Genomic DNA, 26203 nt, shown 5'->3' with positions numbered 1-26203 from the left:
GTGATGAACCGGAAGACTCAAAATATCAAACGGTATCGCGAAGCAAACTCCAACATAAAAAAAAAGAAAAAAAAAGAAAAGAAACCCATATCTCATAGCGTAGAGTGCTGCATCACCTTTCGGAAATACGGCTACCAGACGTCATTACTTCCTCCAGAACATAGCCTTGCCTGCCGTCCTCTTGATGGTCCAGCCGGCCTCCGTCACCTTATCCTTGAAGCTAGTCCCACCTCCATACCGCGCCGTCGATCTGCTCGTCACGTAACTCGAAGTAGCAGCGTTGGAATTCGCAATATTGCCTGCATCAAACTTGGTCTTGCCCTCAACGATCTTCTGGACCACCAACAAGATCGCATACGTCGTGGACCCGACGGCACGGATCAGCGCCAACACAGCCACAGACCACAAAATGATGCCCAGATAGACATTTGTTCCACCCGAGTCGACACCGTAGACCTCGGAGACGGACATGGCAAGGATAACGTTGGCAACCATCCAGATGGACACCATGTATGTACGCACGGCGCGGTAATAGTCTTCTTGCTGCTGGTTCTCGGACACCGGGGGTGGAGGGACTTCGAGACGGTCACGGAGGTTGCGCAGGGCGGCGTCGTAGCCACTGTCGATGTCAAGCTGCTCTGAGGGCATCTCCACCTCGACGGTCGTTCCGTTAATAATACGTGCTGCGCCCAGGTCGGTGTTGATGCTGTTGTCTCCCTTGGTACCCCAAGTCACATCGTGCGTGTTACAGAACGCATAGACCTGCAGAGTGCAAATGTAGCTTGGCAACAGCGCAAAGTATTGCGCCGAAGAGGTGAACATATGCCATGGATCCAAATATAGGAACGAAGAATAGAAGTAGAGACCGACAGTGGAGAGCAGGGACACCACAATATTGATGAAGAGCGAATCACTGACACCAAGGTCTTTCTTGCCCACCCCAGCCTTCGCCATCAGCTCTAGAACGACTAGATAGAGAGCGCAGAACGCGGTGTAGACCATGATTATACTATAGACAATGATGCCCGACAAGTAAAGCTTCTTTGCTCTTTGGGGATGTTAGTAACACGCTTTTCCATTGCTGGATAGTCGGGACACTCACCCCTGTGGTCGATTACCCATCGAAATGATGAATTGCAAGCACATGACCAAGACGCAGGCGTACCGCAGGACAATGAAGATGTATTTCCCCATGTTGTGTCCGAATGGGTCAATCTTCTCGTCTGATAGAGATCCTGCAATAAAAAAGAAAGCCAGGTAGAAGTTCGCCTGCAGATGGTCAGCGCCTGTTCAGTAAGCGGAACTAGATTACATACCAATCCAAAGTAAGTAAAGAGCAGGTTCAAAAATTGATAGACCGACTCGATCTGAAGAAGGATCTTCCGTGGAATAGAGTGGTCGGTCTTCCAAAGTTGTCTAACATTGACGAGGGAATATACCGCAGCAAAGAAAGCACCGTTCAGCCAACGTCGTCGTTGGGAAATAAACTCCGGTATGGTGTCTGATGGAGGCCATGGGTTAGCTTCAATTTGACCTTACATTTCGAAATGCAGCACTCACCTGGAACGTCAGTTTCACCGACAGCGCTTTTGACAAATTTCAGAACCCATCTCTCTTCCCTCTTGGCCACCAATTCCCAGCACAGGATACGATCTTCTGCCAGGTACATATTCGCCGTGAAGACATCGGCATCCTTGCCATGCAGCGTTTCACCCTTGAAATACTGATTAAGCGGCCCGTTGCCATCGGCATCGTTTTGCAGAGCGAAGAACCGATACGCACTGAGAGCACCGGGAAGCACAGTGATGTATCCAAAAACAGATTCCAAGGGCTTGTCCAAAATGTTGGACATTTTATACTCAAAGTTCTGACTTGCGACAAGTGGATTCAACAAGCCCATCATGTTCTTGCCCTTGCCGGCCTTGATCTCACCAGCTGCTCCTGCAACATTGGAGTCTTGGTCAAACGCCTTCCACAGATGGTATAATGCAGTGGGCTCGGGTTTGGTTCCGACGTCCAGAAGGATGCAAATGTTCGGTTGCAGAGCGCGCCCAAAGGCATTGAAGAACCAACGGTGTGAGTTCAACTTTTTCTGGTTGTGTTCTTTGAGGCAGAAGATCACTTGACAGGGCATGATGCCCTTCTCTGCTCCCTTGAACTTCAGATCTGAGTCGAGAGATACCTGAGTCGTGTATTCGTACACATGGGCCGTGACCTGCTTCTGGTTGACAATATTCTTGGCGATACCTTCTTGGTAGACTCCCAATGCTGCCAGTGCGTTGAGAGTCCTTGGATGCACCTTCTTGCGACCGTCTGCAATAATACAGACCACGATCTTCTTCCATCCGTCTTTACCCCATGTTCTCGATTTGGATCTTGAGCAGAAGTGGCTGATGTTTCGCATAATACCATGCATGGTGCGGGTGAAGTGGGTTTCATCCTCATTGTACATAGTCACACAGATGAATAACTCGGTTTCGCGCATAGTACTTCCAATCTGTTGGCGTAGTTTATAGCCTCTCTGAGTGAAGTCGTCTGGATCGCAAGTAACGGCTGTATAGCGCATGTGCGTGAACTCGCGGTCATCCCGGCGAGGTAAGAAACTGTGCAGAATCGTGGGAATTTTACATTCCAGGATCAGTTCACCGTTGATCAGCTGGACTTCCTTCTTCGACATCTGGGCCTCTCGAACTCCTCGACGACTTTGCTTCTCTGGGGCCGGACCATAGTGCATGTTGGGGTCAACGTCGGCGGCATCGTCTTCATCGAGGTTGATCTTCGCCATCTCGTCCTTTTCATCTGTGATCATGGTCGATTCGCTCATGAACGACCGAATGCTTCCACGGTGCTCGTGTCGGTTGATCGTCCTTCCTCCACCTCCAAACGGATCTTCAGGATCATTGCCATCTCCGATATCGATGCTTGTGTCTTGCCCGGTTGCTGCTCCAGGGCCAGCAAACAATGGAGCAGGTGGCAAGGGGCGTCTAGGGCTCCCACCGTATCTGGAGCTGGGTGTACCTGGCCTTGGACTGCCGTTTAGATCTGCGCGTTCGTATTGCGAGCCGGCGACAGATGGTGGAGCGGGCGGCCTTGTCCAGTCCGCCGCGCGCGCTGGAGACCAGGGTCTGAGGGGAGAAGCAGGACGCGATGAATACTGCGGCACGTCGACCGCGGAAACGGCTGGTGGAGGAATCGATGGGACATTTCCTAGACTCGAGGCAGGTCGTGATGGAGATTCTTCAGCATTATAGGCGTAGAATCTATCGTATCCTCCGTTGGCATTTCCGCTATATGGCATATATTGCACGTTAGCTCTAGGCCTTCTCGGTGAAATTATTTTGGGAAGGGTCGGGTCAATCATAGCGATGGCGCTCAAGTTCGAGCCGCTCGAGGTAGACTGCTTGTATCAAACATGTGCAGTCATTGAGCGTACACGACTCGTAGCACGGAAGGGTAGCAAATGAGGAAAAGAAGGGCAGAGAACAATAGAACATGCAGTCTCTTCCTCAAAAGAGAGAAGACAAATTCACAGTTCCAGTCAAACGAAAGAGCTCTGCACTCTGGTCCAAACAAGGGATACAAAGCAGGAAAAAGCCTGACGAAGGGCAACAGACAGATACCGGTAAGTGTCTTCGGCATGCGGGGAGGTCGTGACACATTCCAGGGAGACAAGATCTGTAGCAGAAGAAAATCCTGGATATTACTTACGATCCATTGTCAGAGTACTCAATCCCATACTGATGACCTGCACCCCTTTCCACATCGACACTTAGATCGTCATCCACATCAGTGCTATTGGGTAACAGGCGCATGGTGACCCCCTGATGACGGGGTGACGAATCGTGATCTGCGAGGAAGGATGCCGTCTCTCCATAATTGCCGTATGCTGGCGGCTCTTCCTCGTAGTTTGGCGCGGGCGGATACATTCGCGATGAGTTGGAGCTCATGGTAGACGGAATGGGATGACTGCTGGTTTACGCCTTCATAACACTTTGCGATGAGACCGACACTCGTAGCTTTCTTTGCTATGGGAAGCGAGAAACCGAGACAATCTCAGCCTCACAGCGGTAACACAGGGTAAGTTCGTCAATGGGATCGACACGTTGTGTCCTGGTTAGATGGTGAGGAAATCGTCAGTTTACTTGATCGACGGGATGGATGATGGATTTATGCACTGGAATGTAGCTCACTGCGAAAAGAGGTAATGAGACCGGCTATACCCCGTCGTAAACAATGCGGTTTCGGTAGCTATAGAATGAATGTAACCAAGTTGAAAAGCTCGTAGCAAGACAGAGACCAATTGTTTGAGGGATTGACAAGTATGCTTGAGAAACTGATAGCTTCCAATACCATAGAAAATGTCACTCAGAGTAAGAACAAAATATGGATTCCAAACCAGAGACAGACACACTGACTCTTTTTCTTTCAGACCTAAGCGCTAAAAACGGTATCACATTGACTGTCCCAAGGGAATGCGAGAGCGTGGAGTGCATCTCTGTTGCGTATGGGTTGTCTCCAGGGCAACCGGGCGGGCTGGAGCTGACAACCGGCGGGGCGACGCATATCCCGTTCCTTGTGCCTTGCATGTTCCGAGACATTGAATAGGAGCGAGGACATATTAAAATCATTTATTTTACCTTGAGGGCATTAAGGGAAGATTGCTTGATTCTCATAACCTATTTCTAATGAACTTATCCTTCGGAAAGGTGTGATGATGGCCGAGCTACTGACCTGATGTTTATAGTTCGTAGCTATGTGGTGACGCACCCGCACCACTATTGATAACCCACTTTGGCGGGGCCAAGGGATCGGTCAACTCAGCATAAATTGAAGCTAGACTAGATGAGCCGAAGGATTGAGAGATAGACTAGATATAAGATAAAAACTTCGAGAACCGTGGACGCACTTGTCAAAGTGCCCCACCAGTACCAAGGTAGGCAATCTCCTAGGACAACGCAGCAAACATATAATTCAAGCAGATGTTCAATAAGCACTGGGCAGTCAGCTGGGTTATTGTCGGACTTTTGACTAAGGGGTAATAGACTGGAAGGTAGAGGAACAAATTGAGAGGGGAGAGAACATGAAGCATTCGTGGGACGTCGTGCATATCAATAATTAGCAGGTAAGGCTGACGTGAAACTTCCTGCGAAATAACAATCCAATTTGTCAAATCCGATAACTCAGTATTGGACTCAATTGTACAAATCGAGTCCTGTAGAGGCTAGCAGCGACAGCGCTCCTCTTTAAGGATTGGCGGCACTATTGAGCAGAGGTTCTCTCTCGCGGTCAGTAGGCTCAGGCGCCGTGATTCTACGGAATAGCGAGTCGCGACCGGAGTACTTGGTGCTAGATAGGTAAATCGACTCGATGAGGAAGACAGCGAAGATGACAAAGGCAAAGATCCATTGCAGCGCAATGACCTTGATTGCCAGTTGCTTGACGGCCAAAGCTGCAAAGAGTCAGCTTTCTGTGTCTCTCCCGTACAAGGTAGGCTAGACTTACCAAGAGTCAAGAAAGTCAGACAGTAGCCCAAGAGGTCATCCTGGGTTGCCATGATGTGGGTCGAGCCGAAGGCGAAAATCAACCAGATGAAGATATTGGCGGCAATACGCGCGGGGAAACTATTGCTGCCGACTGCGACGGCTCCATTCCAGAAAAGTGCCATCAGCGTCCAGGCGTAGGGGCCTGCGATTGCCGATAGATGTACGAACGTCGGCAGGGCCCGGTGACGCCAGTAGGCAGCATGCTGGTTGAGGTAGTTTGCGGCCAGCATGATTTCTGAGGCCCAGAAGTGGCCGCGAGTCCATAAAAGGATCCAGGCGAGGGTAAAGAGGTTGTTCAAGATGAAATGAGATCCGACGTTGGCAGCTGCGTTGGCGATGGCGCCATCGTTTGAGAACAGATGGTAAACATAGCTGAGCTGGGTGAGGAGCAGAAGAACCCTTGACAGTGGAGTGCAGTTAGTATGTAGAGTATGACAAAGTTGGCTGCTCCAGGTAAGCATACCAGTAAATCTCAGTAATCGCGGTGTTCAAACTGAAGGGAGTGATGTAAACGTGTCCCTGCTTGAAGATTTTACGACCATGCTTAATATCATCTGGAGAGTGCAAAGTGTAGTAGACGCCAAATATGACGACGAGCAGCCATGTTAGAGGAATAAGGACACGATACGTCGACAGCGCATAACGGCCGTGGGATTCGCGCCTGGCGAACGGATTGTCTACACCATTAGTATATGGACGAGCTGACAATATTGACCTGACCGTGTGATGATATGAATAATGACAATGACGATGACGATGACGATGAGGGTGACACTTACAGATAGCCATAGTGCCTGCTTCAGGTGAGAGAGGACAGACTATACACACACAAGATTACTCTTATTCGGAGTTGGATTCAGGAGAGAGGTGCAAGAGGGAGAAGATACTTATAAATATGATTCAGCCTACGAGAGCGAAGTGCAGGGAGACGAGTACCCCCGCATCATAAGGTCTCCTGACAGTTTTGAGTGGCCAACGAGATGCTTCCGGGACAGCCAACAAGGTTGATCCTCCCTCGCTATGAACTTTCTTGATTCTTATGACGACGACCAGATGTGCTTAAACAACCCAGGTTTGATTTACTAGAGTTTACCAGAGAGACATGTTTTGACGATACTGAATTATTCTTCTTTTTTCAATCTCGAGTTGCTTTACTGTCTTTTTTCCCACCAGAAAATATCGATGAAAAAATGGTGATGAGTGACGGAAGCTGAAACTGATGACATCACTCATACTCCACGGCGCAGGGCCACTTTTCTTGCAGTTAACTACTGGAGAGGTAAGGTACTTCCAGGTTATTGACATGATACCCAAACGTCCGTTTTCAGTCTATATATTTTTTGTGCTACGTAGTAATAATAACCCTTACATATTCCAAGTTCTCTAGGAAAGTCATAAAGTCTTTCTACTTCTAGCGATCTAATCCCTGGTAGACCTTCTGTCATTTCTGTCGATCAGGACCCACAGATGGTCGATCAGAGCACGGGCGCTGTACGGGGCATGTCATACGATGCCTAGATAGAGTGTAGGCAGCGCGTAGGTACAATTCGCTTACCCTTGAACAGTAGTAATTGAGTCGCTACGAACTACTGCAAAGCCATCTGAATATAATTCAGTACACCATGATCAACGCTGTCTCTGAGGATAGTCTGAAGAATAATGCTGCATTGGACAAATTCTAAACAGTGCGTCGCCATATCTATCTGATGCAGACTTTGGTCGCAATGACGCTCTAGCGCTGAATAATGGTGATATTGATGATCTTGGTAACCGCTGTGAGCCTGCACAGCGAGAGCAGAATCTCGTTATGACGATAACCCAAACCAAAATGTAGTCAAATAAAATGCAAAACATTTTGTCCCGAATGGCTCGATCACTTAACTCTGTTCCTGCATGACCTCCTTTACGGCTTCAACGATCCGCCTGTGAATGGAAGGAGGAGCCACGATCATCCCGTAGCATCCAGCTAGTGTTCGGCCCAAGCTGCAGTCGACAGGATTTCCTGCAAGGTCAGTGACCTTAACGCCGACTTCCTCGGCAATCAACATGCCGCCTGCATGATCCCAGATCTTAGACCGATAAGATGCCTTACGGGGGATCTTGATCAAAGCGTTGCAGCCTCCTACCGCGATGGCTATGTAGCGCAACTGTGCAGCCCAGAGATCAGTGCTGTACGGCCACGGAGCACCCAGTTTCGCTGCCACTCGAGCATGCAAGGAAGTATTAGATGATGTGGCAGACCCACAGTCCACGAAATCGAGGTCCTTCGGGTCTGTAATCTGTGGCCTCTGAGCGATACTCTCAGCAGCGAGCAGACCTCCGCGCCCCATCTTCCGTATCCAGGCACCTTGACCAGCAACTGCAAAGACTTGAGACCCGTAGCCATCTCGATCCACAACATCCTCTCGAAGACGGCCCGTAGCAAGATTGAGATTCGGGCAACCCAACACGCCGACCTTCTGGCATCCATTCTCCACCAGTGCCAGGCACACCGCATACTGCTGGCCCTGGATGAAAGTCGCAGTGCCATCTACAGGATCCAGAACCCAGGCACGACTCTCCAGGCTACATTTGCCACGAGCTCCAAGATCAATCAAGTCAAGCATTTCCTCCTTGGATTTGGGAGCGTAGAGAAGGGCTGCACTGTCCTTGTCATCGAGGTGAGTGGTAGAGGCGAGTTCCCACGTGCGCTCAAGAAGTTCTGGATCTGCACGGAGAGCCTTTGAGTCCTCCTCACCCACAAATTCATCTTCAGGAAAGGCTTTGTGGATAGCGCCAATGATAAGTGCTTGAGCAGCAAAGTCGGCGATGGTCACAGGCGTGGAATCACTCTTGTCGAGGGATCCTTTGTCGACAGCCTCGAGCAATCTCTTCGTCAATAGTGCAGCCCGTTGCACCGTGAGGCATGCAAGTCGTAGTTCCTTGGAATAAGGACTACTGGGATCCATTATGCAGAATTCAGACAAGCAGAGCTTGTCGTTCAGTTCGAAATTCTACCTGAGGCAAATATGCGAGTCGCCAATGATGATGACAGAAATGATATCAATGTAGAGAGAGAAAACGAGGATAAATATGATCCTCTTCCACAGTTGAGCTTCCAAGGGGGAAACAATGGAGTTTCAAAGTGAAAGTTGTCTCTGTTTCTCCTAGATTCGACTTTGCTCTAAATCAGGAAGGTGATCAAGGATGGAAAGACCTAGACCAACTGGAGAGCGAAGCAGGACAGTCAACTGGGGTTTCAAGAGCTTCACTTGTCTCTGGCAATTGAGATAGAATCACACCAGAGATTTCTCAGAAAGTAGCCCTAGGAGCTGTAGACAATTGCTTGGCAATTGTAATGGACGCGATCTTGATACTAGGCGGGTGCCTCGATGACCTCATAAATGAATTAAATATTCATTCGATGCTCAGTGGGCGATTGGACTGTTCCATAGCAGTGTGACGGACAATCAATCGAAAATGACGTTCTATCCCGAAAATTCACGGCAAGAGAAAACTACAGAAACTTGTGACTGGACCTTTTTGACTCACCGCTGTCTTCTAAGTCAATCATATTTGGCGATCAAGGTCCTATCGACGATATCCGCAACTGTCACGTGACAGTTAGCTTCTACGGTTCTACTCGGACTCCGGTAATTCGTGAAAGACGGGAAACGAGTTGACGCATTGTCATCGTGTATATAGATATGCCATGAGACTTGTATAACGGTATAATCAGTCTGTGAGTGACCAGCCTACAGGAAGTACCTCATGAATGGCAAGTTGTCCCAATCAAACCATGACCCAAACCATTGAACGCCTTGTGATCCAAGTAAAACAAGCATTTTCGAATCATTCCTCTCATCTGGAGTAGAGTATGAGAGGAATTAGAACGGCGCAAATGCCAATTCGAAAGCGAAGCCGAGAGTCAACTTGGCATGCTCCAACATATGATCGAAGCTCAGATACTTGATCTGGTCGTCGGTAGTATGTATCTTCTTATTGGTATTTTCCATCTCTGCTTCAGTCGCCATAGCCGCGGGATAGCCGTATTTACTGGCCGAGGTGTGGTCGGAGCAGGCATATCCGCACTTCGTCTCCAGGTAACCCACAGAACAGTACTAATGCAGCTCGTCAGTTTCATTTGTCGATTAAACAGCTTTCCGTGCGGGACAACTGAGGCTTACCGCTGTAACAACGTTCTTGAGAAACTGTGTGAGGCCCTGGTCGACATAATCGACCATAATTCCTATGGCTTCCTCGACACCCGCGTTCAGAGCTCCCTGGATGTAGCCAGTCATGTCTTGCTGGAGCATGGCCTTGATTTCCCGCCTATCCCGCTTGTAACTGGAGAAGATTGCCTGGGAGCCCAGCATTCCGCCTTCTTCTGCAGAGTACCAGTGGAACTCGACAGTATTGGATGCATTACCCTTGGCAATTGCGTCTGACTGCAGCAGACCGCGCAACGCTTCGAGAATGGTGACAGTTCCACTCCCATCGTCATCAGCACCGGGAGCAGCCAGGATTGAAGGGAGAAACAAATTGATGCTGTCCTGATGGGCGCCCAGCACCACAGTCTTGTTCGTTCGGCCGGGAATTCGGGCAATAATGCTGAACTGACCCCATGGATGAGAGAATCGCTCAACAGTTGCACCATACTTAGCGGCTCCCGACTCGGAGACAACTCTCTGGACTTGGTCGTACAGCCATGTTGCTGATTGAATTCCCGTCTGAGATTTGTAATAGCGAGTATGAAATGATGTGAATCGTTCCAGGTTGGCCTTCATGTTTTCTTTCAATAAGTTCTTGTTAAGCGCAACCACTTCTTCAGCATACTGCATCTTCGCCGGATATTTGACATAGCTGCCGCTGTGGAGAGTCGGGTAAAAACCGGTGTTGTGCTCTTCTGTGATATCGATAAAATTCACGCCGTCCTAGATGCAATCGTGCAGTTAGTCACCCGTGGAGTTGGTTATTCAGGGTTTGGGGAAGTATGGTACCAATTTCAATGCCCATTTCTCCTCTTCAGTCACCCATCGTGTTCGATAAGGGGCCAATTCGATCAAGTACTTCTCCTGGTCATGATGGATGCGAGGGTTGTTCAAGAATGCTTCTTGAGTAATCACTGCAGCTACAGCCCCTGTGAAAGCTGTTGCGCCCAGCGCAATTGCTGCGAGTACTTTCATAGTAAATCAACGGGATTTATCCCCTGCAGTTTATAAAACAAGGCAGATAACAATGTAAAAGATACAATTGATGTTTGGTGAGCCTCGAAGTCGAACGGTGTAAACACAGCTTTTGGTGAGGCAGGAGAAAGGATGTTTGAATGATGTATGCTGAGGACCTTTCCAAGTCAAAAGGGACTGCAGTGCAAGGTCCAGCTCCTTTGTCTCGCAATAAACGGAGAATACGTGGTGATTGGGTGGATAATAATGGACTGGTTATCGCGAGCAACTGGCCAAGTCCAGACACAGACTCCGTTGCGTCAGAGGTGAGCGCTGGCGGCTGGCTTAAATAATAAACGATAGAGCAGTTTCAGGGCCGAGGTTGGTAGCTTAGCCGCTGCAGTGGACTAAATTAGATTTAATATTTCCAGGACTCTGGTTAAGTCGACCTAGGTGGTTGGTTATTATTGTAAGATTATTTTAACCTAAATCATCAACTCCTCAGGTTCTTAAGAGGTAGCAAACTACCTTAGTAAGGTAAGGTAGCAACGAGCAACAAGCAACAAGCAAGTCCGGTTCCGTGAGGGGATGGTTTGACCTCTCCTGTCAGTCCCGTGGCTTGTATAATATCTGTCCCTTGATCCAGGGCTCTTTTGCCCTCTGTCTATTTGTGGGTCTTGACTCACATTGACATCTGAGGTGACCGCTCATTGCGCTCGTGTCAAATCACCATAAAATCATTATCTACCAGGGAGTATATTGCTTCAAGTCTTCAATCATGCTGCGTTCGTGACTCATTGGAGAATGCGACCCGTGTCAGTCATGATCTCCACTCTGCTCGCAGATCAGCATGCCTCAGGCGACAAGGCTGACAAACTTCCCCGCATGGATATGAGCGCCTGGCCCGCCTTGACGGAGGGAATCAGGGTCGACTTTTTCGACATGTTACTCATAGCAACAATTGTCCAGGTGGCTCGACTACTAAATTATCAACGATAACAGTCCAGTAAGATAGCGATATGTCATAGTAGACATACTGAAAGAGCAAAGGAAACTACTAAGCCTTCGATCATAGCATCGTGTGACTGGGATATTTAGCTATGCTCAGATATATTATGATATTGAAATTCAACTCGGGCCGCCCCAGCTTATCTCCGAAACATGACCATTACTCGCCATGGTTCTGAATCAGACTGGCATGACTCCGTTCGTATTCGAATTAACATGATCGACGAGATGATGAAGAGAGGTACCTGCAGCCAACATCACAGATCGCAGATGCTGGAAGCGGCAATCAGGGCTAGGGCATCCATAGCCAAGCACCAATCATGGGTGTTTCTGTATCCCGTGCCCCATCGTGAGTCAACCCGAGGCCAATTTCTATGGCGAGAAAAGTTTTGTACCACTCCTCTTTCAGTAACGACCCGCGATCTTCGGCTTCGGACGCGACAACTGGTTATCTGCTCTCACGTTTCTTATCGCTCTTCATCCCCATCCCCGCTCCATTCGTGTTTCCTCATTCCTACTTGACTCTCATCCTCTCTCCTCAGTTGATCCAGAGGTCATTCATTGAGAAGACTCAAAGCGTTCTATACATTCTGTCCCTGATTGGTGTCTTGCCACTCTCAATAGGCTCCATCCATCCGAACTTATCGATAGCTCGCTCGCGTCTTCCAGCATGGCCATCCATCCAACACTGCCATCCCAGGCCAACTCACAGGGACGCCTGACACCGCAGCAGACTCGAGCAATCTCAGCTTGGTCGGAGCAGGCGGCTGCATCCCTGCGGAATTTGACTCTGTCAGAGTCGGTATCGGCGAGCGACAGAAATGTTGAATTCATTTCGACGCCTGATTCCCCTCTGCGCGGCTCCTCGGTTCCTCTATCTATTCCTCTGGATGACCCAGTTCCTGTGGTGCATACGGGAGCCGTACCCAAAGTCAAGCTTGTGACTCGTGAGTCCGAGACGCAACCGGTTGCCTCGGTTTCATTCAGACGTCGAGAACCTATTCGTCGCGATAGTCTGAAGAGACGGGAAGCGCTCCTCAAAGGAAAGGACGGGAGTCGGCGCAGACAACGTTGGGAGAACGGTATGTCTTGACTTATGACGTGGATGCCATGATCTTCGAGGCATCCCTTTTCCCCAAAGGGTGCGACGCGTCGCCCCTCATTCTGCGTCATTGCTGATTGAACTTTCTCTCAAAGATCGTCTCTTGCATAACCCTTGGGTTGAACCTCCTGCGCCCAGTGACTGGGCGGTACAGCCGACATACCCGCGATATGATCCCATGCCTTACTATCTGGCACCTCTCTGGGACGTGAAATATGCTCACCTCGACCGGACGTCTTCCAAGCAGACTCCCAAAGGTACGAGGCATGAGAAGCATCGCGTTCCCAAGGAACTCCGCATGAGATTGAAGCATGCACGTGCTGCTCGTGGGATGCTCCAGGATTTGGAAGAGGATATTAGACAGTTTATCCAGACGTGGAGCGAGAAGCAGCTGATGCTGCGGAAAGAAGGTTTGGAAGATGCACCATCGTCGTCCGAGGACGAATCCGAGGATGAAGTTGTCTTTGTGGGGCGCAATGGACAGATGCATGACTCGCCTGAGCACAAGACAAGGTTGCGAGAACTGCGCGCGACTTTAAGCCAACATAATGAGCGAGACGGTGAGAAGATGGTGTTCGAGAGCCTGGTTGATGACCGGGCCGCTGGCTTTGGGTAAGTTTTGGGTGCCATCTTCCGCTGGGTCTATACTTACCTTCGTCAGTCGCTGGCTCGTTCATTCCATTGCGAGTTACTACGGCCTGCATACATGGTCTATTACGGTGGGGGAACCTGCCCGCCGTGAGGCCTATGTTGGGTTTCATATGCCGGCGCCAGGTAGTCGACCTGGGCTCACGGCTCAGGTGTCTGTTCCATCAAATTCCCATCAAGGGGCTATGATGAAGCCTGGTGACGAACTTCCGAAGCCACTCTGGGCTCAGATCTGAGCGTAGGTGAATTTCATTTCATGTCTATAAGGTTCGTTATATGGTTTAGATGGGTTAGATTAGAGGCTTGGTGAAACGCTGCCTTTGACACTCATATACAAACTTCGGTGAGTCCGATGTAAGGTAGAACGCCAGTGTAAGACACACGGTCCTCCGGATTGGTCAGCCGTGCATGGTACCATGATACACATTCACGATGTTATCAATCATAGAATCAGTAAACTGATCGAATATAGCCTGGCGCTTATTGTGTCGCAGGAACCAGACGGGAATGATTCCCTTGACTGCTCTCTGGACCGTCCGGGTCATACTTGTATTGATACTGTCGCCTACCACACTCTCACCACAAATCCTGTTTGCCTTGACAAAGAAGCACGCAGAATATTCCATGACTTAATGAATGTGGGTGGCTACGATGTCCGCCAGCTTACCGGAATCATGCTCGACGCAAGCAACGTCATCTGCCCGTCCCTTCAGCTTGACCGTCTTTTCGAATACTCAAGTCCGTGCGACGTATTGCTGCTGCCGTCTAACCGTCATAGACTAGGAGATTTTCTGCAAACGCTCCACCGTGCGAGGCATCCGCATCCCTTTCTTAACATTCGAAGATCCCATTTAGTCTTCGCTCACAGACTTTGGACAAGAAAATGCAGTGGCAGACCTCTCCTGTCTGCACTGACTAGGCAGCGTTCAATCAAGTTCACAGGGCCAGATCTAACTTGCAGAGAGCGAGCAACCGGTAGATTAACACGAGAACCTTGGATACCCCCTTGCTGTACGACGTCTGATGCAGCCTCATGCCTGACTGATGTACTGCTCAACGTACGAACAAGTTATGGACTGCGAGTTGTAAGTAGACAGGTCAGCATGGTGATACCTTCAGAAACACCCGTGCCTACCTTACTGACATCCATGGCACAAACCATTCGAGTAATCCTAATTTATGATGGCATATCTACATGAGTCTGCATGACTCAATAACTCTATTGGCGTCGATCAGATCGACGGGACTACTCCTTGCTCCAAGTCCACGGTAGGTTTGATGACCTGATGAATGCCTGGAGAGGTACTAGTGCGGGGGATTTGCGTTTTCTCTCTTGCTTCTTCTCTCTTGCTTCCTTTTCCCTTCGGTTTCATCATGGATGGTGCCATTGGCATGGTATGTGGTCATGGTGCGTTTTGTTGCATTTTGTGGGTCATTGAATGCCGCGAGGGCGGCTGTCTGTGTGGCGACTTTACGACTTAACAGAGTGGATCTGGGATGGACATTACTCTTTTCCATGTATACTGAATATCTAGTGCTCTTGAGGGATTATCTCGTCGAATTGAACTGCGTTGGCATGAAACAAGTCCCGTACAACGTTTGTATACCTTATCCACTAGGACGGCTTTACCAGAAACAGAAAGCAGTTGCAAGGTTTCCCGGATCTCTGGGCTCCAACTAGACCCTTCGTTGATTACCGAGTTTTCAGCTAAATCTGCCATTAGCCGCCAAACAAGATGGCATGATATGATGTAGATAGATAGCAGGTATGTACTTTGGATGTTGACCAAATTCCTTGGTAGTTCGGCGCACCGGCACTCTGTACCGTTGCATAAGCCACAAAGACTGCCAGGTGGCAGTGGGATGGATCATGGGCCGAACTAAGGATGCATAGATGCCTTGGGAAATGTCAATGCATTTTACGCATACAGTCAAAGGACCATTATGGGCACGACTTTACTGTATCTTAGTATGGTTTATCATAGTGATGATCTCTCTCATGGAGTAATTCTTGATCTGCTAGCCAATTGATATTGTCCCTGAAAGAACCCAAGGTAAGATCCATCAGATAGTGGCTTTGCAGACCCCATCAGTAGTGGAGATCAGCTTCCACATTCCGTAGTTCGCTCCGCTAAATGAGTGCTCCGTGCTCGGGGCTGCGCGATGATACACAAGTTACAAGTAACAAACCGCATGAATTTAGGCTGACTCGTGAGCAGTCTTCTACGAGGAGGAGGAATACCGATACCGGAGTTATGAGCGATCAGTCGTAGACTCGAGGAGTTTCCAAGATCGCGATCTAATGAACGCTTCCAGTTGACATTTTCTTTCAGGGCTTTAGAAGACTTGGTCCGTGTTCTGAAGAAACGAGAGCGTTGACCGTCGTCCTCATACTCTCTAATTTCGGTCCGATCCGAAGGCCCCCAGTCGGTTCCATGGTAAAGAAAAGCATTAGTCCTGGCGCCATGATCGTTAGAACGCGCTACTAATTAGAAATCTATCGAGGAAGATAAAGAGTAGTCGGAGAGAAGTGACGAGCGTAGAGATTATCACTGAGCATGTGACATGTCGCTCAAGTCCAGTGGTAAAGATTCTCTCCCAATCAAATAAACCTTACCACGTTGTAGCAGGATTCGAATCAGGCAACTCTCCGAGGCGTGGGATGTAGAATCGGTTTCCGAGTTGGCCCGCTTCCATCCTCCTGGTTCATGCGTTGTGGCTGGTCGGAGAATATCGTATTTGCATTGATTTGCAAGGCATCAGGGCACTTGACGACGGCCTTTATCGGCTTAATCTTCGGGTTTCATCTTCCTATTGGGGGATGGTCTAGCGTCTGCTGGTCAGCCTGAGCGCTCACACCTCTTTCATGGTCGCTTCCAGAAACCAAACGGTCGCAGTCACTGAAAGTAAGGCGCGAATGAAAGCTGAGAGGATGTTCGAGGCCTCCTCCTCCCTCGGATGTAGAGGTCGTATTCATTGTCAGGCTGCTTCTAGCGATGATGTCGTTATTTTCTTGGGCTGACGATGCTGTTATTAGGCACTCACAGTAAGACATAGCTGTAGAATAGCCCCGTCGCAATAACCTTCGGCTTCATCGACCAAATAAAACCTAAATAAACCCTAAAAGGAGCATCGATCGAGGCTGTACTTTGAAGGATCAGATGGCTGAGCCTCGAGCATCACATAAATAGATTGGATTTGGGCCCCCATACTGTCGTGGGGTTGACGAACGAATGAAATATTTCAAGTCTGTTTTTTCTCTTCCGAAGTAATCACCCCGCGACAGGAGATCACAGCAATATCACAAATGGGACCGAATTATGAACGCCTCGAAGCCGAGCCATAAACGTTGACCGGACTGGATTGACGTGGCTCCCTTCTTCTCCATCATTGCTGTTCATTCCTTGATGCGTTCCTCTCATTCTCCCGCGTTGCCCTCCAACACAACCTGGCACCACGACTATTACCTAGATACCGCCAAAACAGTCCTGCGCCACGCTGGATTATCCTGATCTATTCTCCTGATCTTGGATTATCCAATCCCTGGATATTACTGTTACCAGCTAGTGCTTTCTCCTTCTCCTCTTCCGCCAATGCTACCAGTTACTGTCCTTGTTCGGGCTGCTGACCTGCCTCCCTTCCCAATACTCCTGGCGTCATCTGCTATCTACCGCTCCCTCGGGCCTCCCTTCACATTCCCTTAAGCCCCTCTATCCCTCGGGATCGTGCCCTATAACATACTCTCTAAGCCCTTTAGACGCGAAAAAGGCATTGCATCTGAACACCCCATCGTATGACTGAAGTATCCTTACTTTTCGTCTGGTTCCAGCTGCTGGGATTTTCTTGCCTCGCCTCATCTCACCTCACCTCATCTCACCTCATGAGCGTATCCGACTGGATGCTGTGTCATACACGAAAACCTGGGCTGGGCGACTGTTCCATAAGAAGTGAAAGGATATTGTGATCTGATTTGCATAACAATTATTTATATATATTCTAACCCCACCTACTTTGTGTACCATCGTCCCTTTTTTTTTTTTTTTCTTTTTTGGGTTAATATTATCTGGTACCTTTGATACCTGCCTGTTTTACGGAGGCTTGTGAACAAGAACACCTCTGCTGCACTTCGCTTGCCGGGACTGACATTGCAGAACCCCGACGCATCTTTTTTCGCACTATCGCATTCAAAGACATCATGGAGTCTTACACTTCTTCATCGTGTCAAGATCGTTGTGCCCGAACAGGGAGCAGCTCTAGTTCGACCGACAGCGAAGCCTCGGATAGGTCGAAAAGCACGGCCCCTACGATCTACAGCTATCGGCCCACATCTAAGCGACCTCCAGAAACGGATCGCTTCACTATGGATCCTAGAGACTCTACATCAACGTATGCATCCACGATACCCTCGACCGACGAGTTACCAGAAGACCCGCAATACGAGGTTATCGACCGAAAGCCGGAGATCTATGCTACTGACGCGATCCCTTCCAACCCAACCACCTTTGCAGAGCTATTCCCCTCATCCCGACGGCTGCTGATTCGGCACGATGATTCGACACTAGATGGTAATATGAATCTACGGGTCGACACTCTAGTGCCGCAAAGGGGTGGCTATCAACAAGATGTAATCCTCTTTCATCTCCGCATGTATGACTTGTTCTTGAGAAAGTTCTCATTTCGGCGCTACTGTCGGGAGTCCGGTCGTGAGATCTGTCGCTCAGAAAGGAGGCCCAGATCGTGCAGCATCGACAAGAGGCCCATTCTTCGGCGCTCCTGGAGCAGTGTGTTGGCAAGCTTGCGGCCTGGGTCGAGTGGGAATGGATCGATAGCTGGCGCCGAACATAAGCGCCACGACTCGGGATATCACTCGATCAAGCAGGAAGATGCGAATTTGGATGATGCAACAGCAGATGCCAAGGAGTGTCCCAGTCGCCCAGTCGCTTTCGCAGATACAACGGTGTTAGAGTTCTCTAATTATGCGCATGTAGAGGTCAAGAGGCGAGGCGCAGGGATACGCAAGCGGTACGAGTTTGAGTATTGGTCCACGAAATACCAATGGAAGAAAGAGTGCAGGAAAGAAGGAGATTTGCGGGAAGTGTCCTACCACCTCATCAACACGCGGACGTCCAAGACGATTGCCCACATTGTGCCCGAAATCCTCACACCAGTGGAAGCTGTCGAGGAGGAGAGCAAGGGTGGTTGGGTTCGCCCGTCCTCGATGTGGATCAGCGATTCATCGGTGTACGAGAAAATGCATGAGGTTGCCGAGTAAGCTGGGCCCCCCTCCCCTCCCAAGGACAAGAACAAATTCCACCTCACATGGATACGATACTGATCGTCTCGCAGTGTGATCGTAGCCACAGGATTGAGTGTTCTAGTTGATGACTGTATCCGACAGCGATGGCACTCGAAACGTCATACGGACTTCAGCCATCCGGCTAAATCCTCTTTCACAAAAAGCATTGAGTTGATGGGGCCTATGCGACTTATTGAAGAAGTGTTTCACCGGCGGGGATCCGCCTGATTCTAGTGGATATAATGACGACGCGCGAAGGATGTTGGGCCAATTCGTCGCCACGGCGGTCTGACTCGTACGTTAGCGAGCACTGCTATCGTGATGTCGAGGTGCAGTGGCGCGAACCCATCTACCAGAATTTCACAACATTGGTGAATCTGGATAATGATGCCTGATTTTCGGACAGCCATTTTCAGGCTGGATCCCGTGCATGTCCGTGTATCTGGTTCGCTAGTGACGAGGATCCCAGCTAGACTTGCTTGTTAGTTGTTGTTATTGTTGTTGTTGTTGTTGTGTCTCGAATGTGTAACAGGAACTCTGTGGCCTCTAGTTCGCTGCGTTGACACTTGTCGGTCGTCTCTGGGTCGGATGACCTGCTTTCATTTCTTTTTTTGGAAGTATGATAACGTGTATATGATTGCATGGTTATTTTTGGGATAGCGCTTCCATAGTCTGTCTGAAGCGTGATAGGGAAATGATGGGTGCATAAAAGATCTTCGATTATTTCGTGTTGAACCGAGTCATTAGCAACGTACAGGAACCATGGTTCATGGTAGCCGACTGCCTCACTAGCGACCCCCTGGTGGGCCAGTCCAGCGCTTAAGATCAAGACGAAGCGCGAATGATATGCTTAGAACGAGTGGAAATGAAGCCAGATGAAAAAGGGGGAAGGAGGGGAGGAAACAGGAAGGAAATCCTGGGTTTGATGTTCCGAGAACTCACCATCTTCACCTTACTACCTACCTACCTTGACAATGTAAGGTACCTGGCCTGGTAAGGGTACTTACTTCTACGGAAGGCTGGAATGATTGGACCAGATTTCATCCCGCAACTCAAAGGAAGCCTTTTTTTCTTCATTTCACATTTCTTTTCCCATTTGCCCGTTCGTGCCTTGCCTCTATTGGTAACAATGCTCAAGATAACAGCCGAGAGCTCTTCCAGCTATGACCAGATACCAATTAAGCTTGTCCTGCGGGCGCTGCGGGGCAGATCGAGGCTCGTCAAATGTCCCTTTTTATTCCCTCGAATCAAACGGCTTAATGGGCTTTCAATGAGCTCGTGTGGAAACGATTCAACTTTCCCCGGTGCTATGATAGATGATGGCATATAGCGTCTGATGCAGGTGATCTATAACTCTGTGGTCCGCGACACTTTTCCGTCCACATCGCTTCGTCTCTAGCTATCACTGTCATTTACTGTTGTTCTGTAGATGACGGCGATGAACAACATGAAGACGCACGTATGTATGCCCAACACAGTGCCAGAAGAAAGCAACGAATCATGATGGTTCCTTTTCGGCAGACGGTTTGGGTCAACTTTGAGCCTAATAGACGTCTCTCTTCGCTGGCAAAGCTGTGTTCCATGCAAAAGGTTTGCTTTAACCGCGCGAGCTGGTTGTTTCATCTGGTGTTGCCTTTTTGGGTTGAGGTTCCTGCCGGGATATCTCCAGCACCCTTGTCTTCTTCTGCTTGCTGTCGCTTCCTACCTGTCTGCAACCCCATGTCCCCATGGCATCTGTTCATGCAGAGCGGCCTGGTTTTTTGACCATTCGTTTCCCAGGGCTGACAGGAACGATGTGTTACTAAAAGTCCTCGGTCCAGATTCATAATTGAATCATTGATGAGCTGGCATTGTGGTCTCTGGGCCCGCTTTCGATCTTTACAGGGGCCTTACTGGCTGGTGTGAGAAAATCCTGACTTCAATTCGTCGCTTCTGCTCCTATGGGGCCCCTCTCCGCTTTTGGGCAACTAGACCACACCCCTCCACTATGTGGTCATTCCAGAAGGAGGGGAGGGGCTTCCGCCTTTCTTGTCCTTGGAGAAGCGTCCATGAGGCGTCTAGATTCTTCATACCCGATAAGAAGCAATGTTTGCTGGAATCAGCAGAAGGAAAGGGGAGAGAGGATGTGTCAAGGCAAGAGAAAGGAGATGAGATGTCTGTTGTTCAAGGCTTCGGATCTGTGAACTAGCTTCCTTGTACGACAGCAGTTCCTTTTACCTCTGCGCCATTCGATCCTTGCCATCAAATGGATCTGGTTCTCGGTGGAGCTCCGTCGCACCTTTTTCTTGGTAATTGGCGTTTCTTCAGGGTGCATTCTCAGTCGGCGTGCGCCGGGCCGTTCCAGCATTGCAGCCTCAAAATGATCCGCATGTTCTCCATGCAACTGGCGGCCTTTTGACTGGAGGACCAGGGAGGGGGAGAATTTGCTGGCGCTGTAGCTTGTCCCCAGCGACATGCATAAGCCCGACTGTTAGGTTTCATGGTTAGGCTCCGTGTTTGTCACGCCAAAACCGTCTTGCTTGCACAGGGAAATAAAAAAAAAACGATTTGGGGTCAAGCATGGCCCACAGTTTATATGACCCCCCGCTTCCCATGTCCATCAGGGCTATTTGAGTGGGAAAGAGAAAATTCAAAAGAGGTATTATTGTCTTGTCAAAAGCGAACACAAAAAACTCTTGGCTCGATTCATCCTGTTCCTTGAGGATCTCCTTTTTTTTATTCATTTTCACCTTCCAGAAACCGTCCGCATTCCAGTTGGCACTTGCTTGCCTCTTCTTGGGCAAAAGTTCTGCGGAGGGGTCGTTGGCTCTTGATATACTCAAATCTTCTTTACCCTTTAGTCTTCTTCAATTTCAGCCCTCGTTATTGTGGCTGGTAAGGGACCACGGTACCGCGGACATTTATATTATATTTTGGACAAGCAAACCACTTCAACATGGCCTCGACTCAAGGAAATGGTGGTCGGAAGTCTGAATGGATAGAGAAACTTGAGAGTATGCCCCACTTGAACTACAATTTTCTTGAAGGAATCGTCGATGTGCCGTATGGGTTTATCATTCGTGGGACTAATTCCAGACTGTATCTTCGTACAGAGCATTGCAAAACTGCTGGCCTTGGAACCCCGGTGTACACATTGTTCTCCGATCGTCGAGGTAACTGAACCCTTCGCTCCTCCCCATTCTTTTTTCTTCCCCTTTCACAGATCCTGATTGAGAGTATATTCTTCCTTTGTGTTGCACCTTCTCCGTCCGTTCCTCTTCCTGGAAATCTACCCTTAGGTGAACTGAATGGTGTCCTTTGTGTCGCGGCATCATGATTGTGGAGTAACTTTTTCCTTCACCGACTTTTAGACCTGACAGCTTGTTGTACCAAGTGCTAACGGCTTTATGTCTTCAAACAGGAGGTCGGACAGCTTGGAGCTCCAGCGTGAAGGTACAAGGTAGAGCATATTCTGCGCGGTACTGGTACGATGGGAACTTCACCATTAACGCCAAACACGACGCTGCAGAGGTAGCTCTCACGCTCCTGACCTACCAACAGCAACCTCAAGCTGGCAGCGAAGCTCTTCCCGGAAAGGTGTGGCCGTAGCAGGCCAGCAAATACGGAAATATGGTTATGATACGATGGGATGGGATTCAATGGGCTCGACACAGTTGAGAACTGCTTTCATTTCTCTGTCTGCTTTGCTTGGGCTGGACCGATTACTTGTCTTTCTCCCCTCATCCTTTTTTTTTCCCTTTTTTCCTTTGTGGCCCCTATGGCCGCGTACGACGACTTGATGCCCGACTCTTCGGGTTCCGCAGACGTTATGTACAACATTCTCGGCTGTCGACATCCCTCTTTGTGCAATATCCTGCAACAAGCACTGGAACACATCGATGACTACGGTGCTGGAGTGGGTGGACAATCGGAAAACGAACATTCCCCGGTTGCCGCTCGCCGCAACTTCTTTCTACAGGACTACAGAACACCAGCACCTGCCATATTTGCTCGGCTCTTTTTGTTTTACACTCTCTATTACAAGCGGCCCGGTTATGCTCTTTTGTTCGACTTCTCGACCTTCTGTACAATTCTCCTCTATTTCCTTCCAGTTTCGCAAGGCACTCGCACAACCGAGACCTTGCTACGATATTATGACGACAGAACAGTGACGGACAATCCCGATACTCGAATTTGGTTTCATTGCGTGCATTTTGGATTCTTGATGTCAAACTCTTTGACCTTTTTGGCGATCCCAGCGCCTGTGTATGTTTCTTGTGACAGTCATACCTAGACAGGTCCTGCCATTTGCTCCTTGTGTACGCGGGTCTAGCCGAACTGGATCCCACCGGTACCAAACCGGACAGAGATTCCAATTCTTGCTCGTGCGAATCGACCATCTAGGAAGAATGGTCCCGTTTCTCTGCCACGTGCAGTTCTGGGCCATCAAAGTAGACAGTAGGACTCCCTTTTACCGTTTTTCCCACCCACTTTGTGTCCCTGGGTTGCCCCACCTTCTTGAACTTTCAGGTCTGTTGGGACTTGGTGACTGCTCTAGAAGGGCTATTTCATGCACTAATTGTGTGGGTTCGTTGTCCAGCTGGAAATCGCGGTGTCAAATAAAGTACGGGTACAGCGTTCCGTATCCTTGGTTGCACCATGTCACATCTTGAGCTTAACCTTAAATTCTCCGGCTGAGTGTTCGGCGTTCACGTGCTGACCGGATAAGCCTACTCTGCTTGTGCGCCAACTGGTCATCGCCAGCCTCGGCAACGGTCAACACTACGGGTTTATTTTGTCTCTTCAACTCCGTGTGGCGTTCGATTGATTACAAGGTCGCAGATGAGATTTTCGCCAAAACTGTCTGGGAAAAAAAATCAAGGGGGAAATAAGATTCATTATGAACCCAGTTCCGACTTCCATCAATAAGCAAATCTTTTCCCGCTTGCTCTGTCTCTGCGGTTCAACCACCCGTAATAGCATCGCAGCATGATGCACCCCGCACAAACAAACAGGAGTAACCCAGCATTGGTCCAGTGACCCGTCGGGTATCCCCTCTTCGCTTCTTTGGCTTTGTAAATCCACACGCCGACGATTTGGCCCGGAGCGCCGAAGGACACGTTCAGAGCTATTGCTAGCCCCGTGCCGGCTGTGGAGCGGAGGTTGGAGGAGAGCCAGCCCAGGAGCGGGGGATGCAGGCGAAGGCGCCGCTGGTGGCGACGATGAGGCAGCCGTAGCGGTGCTAATTGACTGATGTTAGTGGGTTTTGTTGTAGGGTCCGCGGAGGGAAGGGTCGGGGGAGAGGTACTAAGTAAGCGTCTGCTGGGAGTACGGCGGATGCTAGGAAGCCCATGGCACCGATGAAGGAGAAGAGGGCGGAATGCAGGCCACGACTGGTGGTAGATTGTTAGTGTGCGTTGTGAGGAATAGTGCTGAGGCGAGGACTCGTACCTGTTGAAATGATCTGCGGACCAGGCTGCGGCTGTTGTCACGACATAGGCTACCGCCCATGGGGCACTGTCATGAGCTGCGCGCGTAGGTTCGTATACCCGAGCCCGCTGGTGATTGCGGGCGTGAAGAGAGAAAGACTGGAAAAGGGGGCGGATATGCCGAAGTAGACCTGTTGAGAAGATTAGTTGTGGGAACAGTAGCACGCTAACAACAGGCAACGGACGGCATAGTGAGCGTAGAGACGCCAGTCTGTTAGCACAGCTTTGGCATCCTCCCAAGTCATGGCTTTGGCTTCGCCCTGGGAGCCTTCGGTTCGCAGCCTTTGAGCGGCGAGGTCTCTCTCTTCTTGCGTGAGCCAACGAGCTGATTCGGGATAATCTGGTAGAAAAAACCAGACTAGAACGGCTGAAGCGCACGAGGGTGCTCCCTCGATGATGAATAGCCATCGCCATGCAGATAGTGCATGGACCTGATTGATGTGGCCCACGCCGTATGCGATTGCACCGCCAAAGGCGCCGGCTAAGGTAGCGGATGCGAGAATCAAGGCCACACGCATGGAGCGCTCGGAGTGTCGGTACCAGAAGGTCAGGTAGTAGACCAGGCCAGGGAAGAGTCCTGCTTCCATTACTAAAGGCTGTCAGTCATTTCCTGAACTAAGTCCCTGGTCTTGAGAGGAAGGGTATACCTCCTAGAAGGAAACGGAGGCCGGTGACCTGAGCGAAGTTATGGGTTCCTCCCAAGCCCATTGTGCACGCGCCCCATGACAGCATCAGAAAGGCGACCCATCTCTAGATTTCATAAGTTTCTGGTTTCGAATGTAAGATTCGCATGGCATACACTCGGCCTAAGCTTTTTCAAAAAGTAATTGGAAGGGACTTCGAACAGCGCATAAGCAATGAGGAACACCATAAGCGCAATCCTAGCACATGTCAGTACCTACGGTTTAGCGTCAACTATTCGGGCAGAACATACGTGTATTGATACGAGGTCATCTTAGTCTCGGACAGGAGGTCATTGTGCGTATCTTGGTTGAGGATTTTTGCATTTCCTATGCCGAGCAGGATGAGGACTGTCCGGGCAAGAGTTGGTTCCATGCTTACCAATGTTAGATCTATCTAGATAGCAGAGAAGATAGATGGCAGCACATAGAGGAACAATGTGCAAGTCTTGTTTCCAGACCAGTGCTTTCTCCTGAGGGCTGCGGTATGATGCATCAAAATGCTGCTCGTCAAAGTCCTTGTGGTGAACAGTTAGCAATGACAGCTACAATTCGAATTCGTATTCCACTCCGCATACATCAGACGCGATCTCAACATCGCGAGCATCTTCCACGCTGGAGTGGGGCTTCGGCTCGCTCATTTTCGCGGGTAGACAACAAAAAGCCGCGGGTTGAAATGAACAAGCTTTTGAGAAGCAATTCTTCTTTTGAGCATATTTATAGGCTTGGGTCTGTCAGCGCCTGTTGGAGCTCCCCCGCACAAGCGGGCTCCGCTGACTGGGGTAACCCCGTTCTGAAGAAAATGTGATTCCACGATGTCGGTGAACCTCCGACGGTCATCACCGAAGATGGTTAACCACCATTTAGGCAGGTAGTAGATACAGTGTCAGTGATTGGTTGCTGTCATTACCGAAAAGGCCTTGGATCGGCAGGTGTGTATCGGCATTGCCGTTGAACAGAACGGACATCATTGCAGCCACGAAAGGAAGATGAAGTGTTAGCCTAGCATTGTAACTGAATTTGGGAGCTATGATCCTTCTGCTGGGACGAAACTGTTCTTCGCAATCCGTCCTGACAGCCCAGGTGATCACTATGAAGACTGCAGATTATTGCCGTTGGTACTGGCTCGGCTCGCTTGAAGAGTGTGGTCAATTGGGCCGCGTCAGGGGTCCTTTTTCAAGATCATCTGGGATACACAACCTAGATCACTAAAGGCCACTCTCAGCCGCTTTGTTTATCAGGCTTTTCTCTTTCTCCTCTATAAGGATGATTTGGACCTTGTCAGTTGCACAGACTCACCAGTTGGCGCCGGAG

General features: G+C 49.5%; 9 protein-coding genes across 9 annotated transcripts; 5 read left to right on the top strand and 4 right to left on the bottom strand.

The window, feature by feature from the left end:
• Positions 1-144: 144 nt before the first annotated feature.
• Positions 145-3947, bottom strand: chsB (chitin synthase class II; the record flags this gene model as incomplete). The annotated part of the gene is made up of 5 exons (XM_024822503.1): positions 145-1048; positions 1103-1269; positions 1317-1501; positions 1561-3320; positions 3709-3947. The coding sequence occupies 5 exons, from the start codon at positions 3945-3947 to the stop codon at positions 145-147; spliced, it is 3255 nt and encodes a 1084-aa protein (XP_024681899.1).
• An 859-nt stretch (positions 3948-4806) lies between these two features.
• P174DRAFT_452509 (DUF1774 domain-containing protein) lies at positions 4807-6332 on the bottom strand (the record flags this gene model as incomplete). The annotated part of the gene is made up of 4 exons (XM_024829088.1): positions 4807-5449; positions 5503-5942; positions 6007-6220; positions 6323-6332. 4 exons carry the CDS (start codon positions 6330-6332, stop codon positions 5244-5246), a joined length of 870 nt encoding a protein of 289 aa, XP_024681898.1. The 3' UTR covers positions 4807-5243.
• Positions 6333-7420: 1088 nt separating this feature from the next.
• Positions 7421-10708, bottom strand: P174DRAFT_461734 (putative aminopeptidase; the record flags this gene model as incomplete). The annotated part of the gene is made up of 4 exons (XM_024830041.1): positions 7421-8477; positions 9417-9643; positions 9710-10456; positions 10523-10708. 4 exons carry the CDS (start codon positions 10706-10708, stop codon positions 7421-7423), a joined length of 2217 nt encoding a protein of 738 aa, XP_024681897.1.
• A 1657-nt stretch (positions 10709-12365) lies between these two features.
• P174DRAFT_422301 (uncharacterized protein) lies at positions 12366-13681 on the top strand (the record flags this gene model as incomplete). Its single annotated transcript, XM_024825028.1, has 3 exons — positions 12366-12777; positions 12893-13409; positions 13459-13681. 3 exons carry the CDS (start codon positions 12366-12368, stop codon positions 13679-13681), a joined length of 1152 nt encoding a protein of 383 aa, XP_024681896.1.
• A 2-nt stretch (positions 13682-13683) lies between these two features.
• On the top strand, positions 13684-14697 carry P174DRAFT_228377 (uncharacterized protein). Its single transcript, XM_024821400.1, has one exon. It carries the CDS (start codon positions 13862-13864, stop codon positions 14642-14644), a length of 783 nt encoding a protein of 260 aa, XP_024681895.1. The 5' UTR covers positions 13684-13861; the 3' UTR covers positions 14645-14697.
• A 1183-nt stretch (positions 14698-15880) lies between these two features.
• P174DRAFT_461732 (uncharacterized protein) lies at positions 15881-18969 on the top strand (the record flags this gene model as incomplete). The annotated part of the gene is made up of 3 exons (XM_024830040.1): positions 15881-15883; positions 17647-18713; positions 18792-18969. 3 exons carry the CDS (start codon positions 15881-15883, stop codon positions 18967-18969), a joined length of 1248 nt encoding a protein of 415 aa, XP_024681894.1.
• A 2707-nt stretch (positions 18970-21676) lies between these two features.
• Positions 21677-22329, top strand: P174DRAFT_422299 (double-stranded RNA binding motif domain-containing protein; the record flags this gene model as incomplete). Its single annotated transcript, XM_024825027.1, has 2 exons — positions 21677-21893; positions 22142-22329. 2 exons carry the CDS (start codon positions 21677-21679, stop codon positions 22327-22329), a joined length of 405 nt encoding a protein of 134 aa, XP_024681893.1.
• P174DRAFT_228732 (uncharacterized protein) lies at positions 22042-23155 on the top strand. The gene has a single exon (XM_024821401.1). The coding sequence runs from the start codon at positions 22370-22372 to the stop codon at positions 23012-23014; it is 645 nt and encodes a 214-aa protein (XP_024681892.1). The 5' UTR covers positions 22042-22369; the 3' UTR covers positions 23015-23155.
• A 341-nt stretch (positions 23156-23496) lies between these two features.
• On the bottom strand, positions 23497-25565 carry P174DRAFT_443176 (putative MFS transporter). Its single transcript, XM_024827757.1, has 10 exons — positions 25468-25565; positions 25272-25407; positions 25144-25219; positions 25009-25090; positions 24857-24959; positions 24395-24798; positions 24270-24340; positions 24172-24237; positions 24079-24113; positions 23497-23962 (listed from the first exon to the last, which is right to left on the bottom strand). Exons 1-10 carry the CDS (start codon positions 25528-25530, stop codon positions 23643-23645), a joined length of 1356 nt encoding a protein of 451 aa, XP_024681891.1. The 5' UTR covers positions 25531-25565; the 3' UTR covers positions 23497-23642.
• Between the last annotated feature and the right edge of the window lie 638 nt (positions 25566-26203).

Source organism: Aspergillus novofumigatus, assembly GCF_002847465.1.
Source record: "Aspergillus novofumigatus IBT 16806 chromosome Unknown P174scaffold_5, whole genome shotgun sequence".
Lineage (NCBI taxonomy): Eukaryota > Fungi > Ascomycota > Eurotiomycetes > Eurotiales > Aspergillaceae > Aspergillus > Aspergillus novofumigatus.
This window is presented reverse-complemented; position numbering and strand designations above follow the sequence as displayed.